Consider the following 6,963-nt stretch of genomic DNA (forward strand, 5'->3'; position numbering starts at 1 on the left):
ATTCGCCCAAAATTTTTTTTTTGGGCTCAAGATAGCATATTGGATTTTTAATTTTGCACCTAGCCCAAAGTGATCTCCAACTTAGCCCAATTTTAACCCATTTTTAAGATTTACTTAAATTTGGGTTTATTGCATGAAATTTACTTTATTTTTTTTTATATGTACACTTTTCTTGTATCATGTATCTTATAAGTTTGTAGTATATTTAATATGAAGGGAAATATTTTTCACGAAAAATATTTTTCTCGAAAATATTTACCACGAAAAATGTTTTTCTCGAAAATATTTACCACGAAAAATATTTTCCTCAAAAGTATTTTTCACAAAAAATCGGCAGAAATAATTTTCAAGAAAAATAATTTTCGCGAAAAATGTTTTTTAGAAAATAGACCCTTCAAAAAAGCCTACATCAAGTTGGCATAGTAGACACAAATTTTTAGCCCATTTCTGCCATTAACTTTTGTTTTATATGTTTAACTTTTATTACTCCTTGTTTCATTAATTTGAGAATTTCAAATTTCAATCCCGCCCATTTAACACCTCTAGTGTTTCTCAACCATTTAATAATGAGATAAAGAGTCGTGCAATAATTGTATGATACATGAGGACATACTTTTTCTTGTGAAACGTCCTGTACAATGAATTTGGAACCTTTATATACTTCAAATAAGCACTTAATAATCAATAGTACATCGCATGACTTTTAAAAAAAATTATCTACCTAATAAATTCATGTCTAAGCACTTAATAAATGGCACCAAAGACTTTGTTATTCCAGGTTTGCAACTTCTTCAGCTATCCAATTGTTCCATCGTGAATTCTACGGGTTTTATGCTGCATTTCAATCTTCGACATTTATCCTCCTTCCAAAAAGAAATTGTCAATTCAAAGGCGACCAACCCTGTCAGTCTATTCGAAGTTGTTGAGTTTCAGAATCTTTGGTAGGGAGAGCCACAAGAAGGAAACTCCTTGAACCAAACCTTTAGGGGGATGTCATTGTATCTGCAATGTTTCATCTGAGTCAATCAAGAAATCATCCATGATAGCAAGGGATTTCAATTGCCAATTAATGGAAGCGATTGTCTTTTGGCACTCTGCAAATCGACTAGCTGCTACTGCCATTTCTTTATCCTGCCATGCACATGAAAAGATGGATATCAACATGGGAAACTTGTTAGTTACTGAAAACCCACTGGCAAGGGTTTCTGGAATATAAATTTGTGCATGCAACATAAAACAAATGACACCGAAATTACCCCACTTAATGTAAGTCTTATATTAGCGCTATCCTACAAAAAGTTTACTAGCGATAAGAGACCCAAAATATTGGAATGTCTAGCATTTAAAAAAAAAAGAAAAAAAGAAAAAGAAAAAAGAGATACAATGTTTTACACTATGCTCTCACCATAGTGTAAAACATAAGGACTTCTGGAGAGTTAAAAATCACATAGCAATACAAAAACTTATTGCATGTAACCAGATAAGCTATGGATGATCTGAAAGTAAAACAGGGTTTTAGTTGTCCTCAAGAACCTACTGAATAAACTGTCATTTTTACCTTAGAAGCAACAGAAAATCTGAATAACTTATGAAGCAGTTTTATGTTTAACAGAAAATTAATTACTGGGTTTGGTTGTCCTCAAGAGCCTACTGAATAAACTGTCATTTTTACCTTATAAGTAACAGAAAACCTGAATAACTTATGAATCAGTCTTGTGTTTAAAGAAAAGTTACTCTAATGAAAATATCGACTTCTTAGGACAACCTTAATATAATTTAAGGGCTAGACAATAGAGAGATGTTCTCACGTTCATTCTTTATTGTTTTGAAACACCAAATGCAGCCAAAGCATATTCCGCATTAAGTAACCTTTTACTCCACCTTCAACGCTCAACTTTTAAACATATCTTTTGAGCGTTCAAATATACTATAGTACCTAAAGTAATCATGTATTGTCACATTCTGTGCAACTTAAAATATCACTGAATGTAGATGACAACCAATTTTCCCTTTAACTGTTGCCGAGAATAAAAATATGATCAATCTTTAATCTCCTCTAGACGAAGAGAAACTACGAAAATGAAGGATCAGCACTTAGCAACAGGTTGCCAGTTGATTAGCAAGTAATCTGTAAGAACTTATAAGCTATTTTAAGGTTTTAAATTCTTGCACAAGAGGTTGAACTATGAAAGTATTTGGCGACTGACCTTATTGATTTTAAATTCCCCGACTATAGTTGCTTTCTGAAGGTGGGCATATTTTATCACTGAATTATCAATTTCCAGTTTCTGCAACTTTGCAGCAGTTTTCTGGTGCAAATCCCTTTCCTCGCAAAGCTCTTCTTGAAGAGAATCAACTTTAGAAAGCAACGTTTGCAGCTTCACTACTGTCGCTTTAAGTTGTGACTCTGACACATATTTCTCTGCATTGGTAGCTTCAAGTTCAGCCTCAACTCCGGATTTCATTCCTTCCACCATTTCTAGTTGGGTTTGAAGCCCTAAACACTTGCCTTCAGTTTCCTCCAAGCAAAATTCTAATTTCTTAAGCTTCACATTGGTAGCCTCAAGTTCAGCCTCAGCAGCTCTTTTTGCTTCATTAGCTATAATGAGCTGAGCTTGGAGCTCCGCTACATCAATTTGTGCTTCTTCTAAGCGTTCATCTAAATTCTTGACTGTAGTATTGGCAGACTCGACTTCTGCCTCAGTCTTCTTCTTTGCTTCATTTGCCATAGATAACTTTGCTTTCAGCTGTATAATCTCAGCCTCCATTTTCTGCGAATGTTCTGTTAAATCTTTAACATTTGTCATAGTAGTCTTGAATTCAGCCTCCGATTTTCTCCTGGCTTCATTTTCCATAGATAACTTTGCTTTGAGCTCCACAATCTCAGCCTCCATTTTCTGCGAATGTTCTGTGAAGTCTTTAAGCTTTGTTGTATTAGCCTTGAATTCAGCCTCCAATTTTCTCCTTGCTTCATTTGCCATAGATAACTGAGCTCTTACCTCAATTAGATTGTCCTTTGTTTCTTCTAACTGTTCTTTAGATATCTTAAGCTTGCCCTGACACTCAGTTAATTCCATTTCTAGTTTCAGTTTCTCCTCCTCCATGTTTGCCAACTTCTCCACTTCAGCTGTCTGACTAATTGCGGCTCTAACTTCAGTTTTTGAAATGGGTTCACCAGTGTGAGCTCCTCTGTCATTGCTGCTTTCACACACTGTGTCAGGACGTGCTGCAAGCTCCTCCATCTCAAGAAAATCATCCATCAGATTTATCTCCAGAGACGATGCTATAAGGTCTCTTGTATGTGGCTTTTCATGTTTATACTGACTCAATTCAGAAACTAAAGCAGAAGACAAGAAGCCAGAACTGCTCTGGTCACTATTAATTGGCTCCAAACTACTCATTTTGCAACTATCATTTCGGACTGTAGACTTGTGGTCATTAACTGCTGATCTTTTCTGAGCTGCCTTAAGCATACGGCATTCTGCTTCAAGCTTAGCCACCTTCTTGATACTCTCCAGCTGCTGTTTGCTAGCAGTTTCAGCAGCACGAGTGCTTAAGTCTCTCTCAGATGTCATCAGTTTGAGCTCCTCAGATATGGAAACAAGCTCAAGCTTGAGGATTGAATTCTGTTTCTCTACATATTCAAGCCTAATCTGAACATCTTGGACGTTACTGTCTTTGGCTTGCAGTTGAGACTGGAGCTGAACAAGCTTATTTTCAAGTTCAGACTTTCTAGGCTCCCACTCACAACTTGTCTGGACATTCTGCTCTTGCTCTTCTCTTGCCTGTCGAAGCTGTCTCAGGCACTCTTTAAGTGCTCCATCAAGATGGCTGATACGGTCCTCAAGGATTGAGTTCTTTTGGTTTGCTGTCTCAACTAGTCTCTTCTGGATCAATACTTCAGCTTCAGCCTTCTCCCATCCTTATAAAACAAAATTATTGACCAGAAGAAATGTCAAAAGCAAATATCTAACTGGCAGAAATTTATATACCATGTTACCAATCAGTTATGTCGAAACTATTAAATGCTCCATTTTAGACTTCAACTACTATTAAATACTCCATTTTAGGATTTGACTTCATTAAAGAACTTCAGCTCAAGCTGCAAAGGAGTTTGGATCTCCACTTGCACAACCAATTCATTGATTATGAGCTTAAACATCATTGACATAGCATAGCCCAAGTAAATGGAAAACTCACAACATATCTTCCTCAAGAAACTGTTGCAGAAACTGTAAATAAAGAGCCAACCAATGATCTATGCTTGTTCAACAAGCCTGTGACCCTTAATATGATAGATAATACATAATATTGAGCTCAACTACTATAATATAAGTTAGAGGCAAGAGGTCACAATTTACAGTGTCCTTTAAAAATTAAATCTATGGAGGATGTATTGTTAATGATTGGCAATAATGACAACTAGTAAAGTCGCAGAGGGAGTTCCAGCATAAGATTCACCTTCAAGGAAATAAAGTTCTACCTGAGACAGCTTCCTCGGCTACTTTGGCATGCTGCTTTACCAAGTCTTCCTTCTCACGGATGTTCACAAGAGCTTCTGATAATTTAGCTGATAGAGTCTTGACAGTTTCATTAAGTTCTTCATCATTGGGAGCAGTTTTAGATGTGACTTCAGGTGATTGAATGTTGTGATTCAGAAGAACCTTTGGAAACAAATAAAGATCCATCAGCAAGCATACATCAAGAAAAAGGTGACTTCACTACATCAATATTTCAGTATCTTTTCCGTCATTAAAATGATCTTGTTTAATCAATTAAGACCCCGGAGGGAAATGATAATTATTCCTTCGCAGCATTTTTCTACCGTACATCTCCCACTTTCTATTTTCAGCAAAGGCAGGAGTGTGGGGAAAAAGTTACAGCAATAACAGGGTAACGAGCGTTAGAATATCATATAACTCTTGCTTCCCAGATATTAGAGAAATGATGGGTCGATATGTACATGGAGGAATCAAGTCCATGTAATTCTGAGCACCCTATGAATCATGTATAGAACACATGTGGATTCATCCATGACAAGCGGGACGTAATGAAACATTTTGACCACTGTGTACTCAAATTCCACAAATGTGTCACCTAGTACATATCTTATCACTTATGTGCTTAGAGCATTCAATGTATAGGACAGAGGTAGCGTTTCTGTAATTTTTATTACCCTGCGCAATTAACTAGGCTTCTTGCTGGACAACAGTGCGCAACCATTCAGAATTTCCTGTCTGAAGCTTGAATATTCACTGAAAACCCTAAAGCAAAAGTTGCCATGCAGCAGCCAGTTTGAGGTAAATAGGCATAGCACCAAAGAAGCTAGTAATGAGTTGAAATCGATGACAAGCAAGTACAAGAGATATTAGTGCTAAGGGATACATTTCTTTTTAACAAGGGACCTAACACAAGACCTTTCATGCCGCAGCCAATCTGATATATTTGAGACAGAGGTAACAAGTTCAGCACTCAGAGCAGCTATTCATGAGTGCACTGAATATCAAATACAAATGAAGTACAATCCACATAATATGCTAGTAAAAAATAATACTCTAGAAAAGGAACAAAAAGAAGCAATCTGAATTGAATGTAACTTGATCAGTAGATTGAATAGAATGGTCATGTGACTGGCAAGTATAGGGTGAAAAGAAAATGATTATATATGGCAACCAACCATAAGCACAACAATGTAGTCCATTTTAAGTAATCAAAGAATACAGCCGGTACTCATTGGAAATAGAAAAAGGGATAGAAACCTGATCATCAGAGAACCTCTCAGAAAGGGATGAAATGGATCCAGCTGAGCTTTCAGTTTCACCACTCGGACTTTTCTCCGATGATTTCCTCCGCCACAACCAACTCCTTCGGTCCATCCAAGGGACAACCTACCTCCTCATTCTTAAACAAAATTCCTAAATTGTATCCAAACAAATAGGCAAAATTTAATCAGCAATACTCAACAACCCAAATAGGGAAGCTGGTTTATTCATCTGAGTGAAAACGTGAAAAAAGGGGGCTTTTTTGTTAACTTTGATTAGAATTCACACTTCACAATCACTACCTAACACTTTCAAAGTTGGAGGCATTTCAAAATCAACAACTCATATGATATGAAAGCCAAAGCCAAAGCCAAAGCAAACTAACTGGGGATAAACCCCATCTTAAAGAAACCCACACAAAATCTGAGAAAAAGATTGTGACCCACCACAAAAAAGATAGTACCTTCTATTCTAAGCCACCCCCAACATAAAAAACACAAAGGCATGTTACAAAAAGTTGAGGCTTTCCACACAAGAGAAATCAACTTTTTATACACATCATCCATGCAAGAAAAATTACCATCCTCATCAAATCTTCAACAGCAAACACAGAGCTAAACAGTTGTCCCAAACATACAATAAACTGCAACTCTTGTGCCTTCCTATTTTTAATTATTTCAATCTTTCCCGTAAAAAGATTTGATTTTAGCTATAAAGAAAAAGTATGGTTGGAGCCTTTTGTTATAGTCATAGCAATAACATCAATTTGGTGAGGTGTTGTTGAGTGGAGACAAAGATAACTTTGCTTTTTTCTTTGTTTCTCCATCAAAACAAGACAATGACTTTTTTCGTGTTTGGTTTTTCTATCAAATAAATAATTCGTTTTAGTCTTAACAAACAAATAATAAAATATTATTCCCGCGCATGGATTTAATAATTCATCATAGTGGGTACCACGACGATGGCGAGAGGACAAATAGCAGACTCATATTATTGCCAAAATTTACGGAATCAAAAATTGTAAACTATCAAGGGGAAACAAAAAAAGGGGGCTGGACCAAAAATTTGGGAACTTTAAACACAAAAAAAAAAAGGTGGACCAAAAATTTAGAAATTTTGCGTCGCAAATGTCACGACCCGACTAAAGTATGACGGCATCTCCAACCACCGAAAGACCACTCATTCTATTACTCATCCCGCG

The 6,963-nt window shown here is 36.4% G+C and overlaps 1 protein-coding gene across 3 annotated transcripts; it reads right to left on the bottom strand.

Moving 5' to 3' along the window:
• Window positions 1–546: 546 nt before the first annotated feature.
• Window positions 547–6,627, bottom strand: LOC132037542 (filament-like plant protein 3). 3 transcript variants are annotated; one of them, XM_059428068.1, is made up of 5 exons: window positions 6,226–6,627; window positions 5,760–5,915; window positions 4,484–4,664; window positions 2,208–3,922; window positions 547–1,131 (listed from the first exon to the last, which is right to left on the bottom strand). In XM_059428068.1, the coding sequence occupies exons 2-5, from the start codon at window positions 5,874–5,876 to the stop codon at window positions 994–996; spliced, it is 2,151 nt and encodes a 716-aa protein (XP_059284051.1). In that variant the 5' UTR covers window positions 5,877–5,915; window positions 6,226–6,627; the 3' UTR covers window positions 547–993. The 3 variants fall into 3 exon arrangements, with proteins under 3 accessions (XP_059284051.1, XP_059284050.1, XP_059284052.1); XM_059428067.1 differs by having other exon boundaries at window positions 6,343–6,626; XM_059428069.1 differs by lacking the exon at window positions 6,226–6,627 and having other exon boundaries at window positions 5,760–6,217.
• Between the last annotated feature and the right edge of the window lie 336 nt (window positions 6,628–6,963).

The sequence above is a fragment of the Lycium ferocissimum genome, chromosome 11, assembly GCF_029784015.1.
Source record: "Lycium ferocissimum isolate CSIRO_LF1 chromosome 11, AGI_CSIRO_Lferr_CH_V1, whole genome shotgun sequence".
In the NCBI taxonomy this organism is placed as follows: Eukaryota; Viridiplantae; Streptophyta; class Magnoliopsida; order Solanales; family Solanaceae; genus Lycium; species Lycium ferocissimum.

Bases quoted from the DNA above. Each gene is read 5' to 3' on its own strand.
- LOC132037542 (XM_059428068.1), bottom strand. From the start codon at position 5,876: ATGGACCGAAGGAGTTGGTTGTGGCGGAGGAAATCATCGGAGAAAAGT. The intron at 4,665-5,759 runs GTTTCTATCCCT...TTGTTTCCAAAG, and splicing joins AGAGGTTCTCTGATGATCAG to GTTCTTCTGAATCACAACAT. The intron at 1,132-2,207 runs GTCAGTCGCCAA...TGTGCATGGCAG, and splicing joins GGGAATTTAAAATCAATAAG to GATAAAGAAATGGCAGTAGC.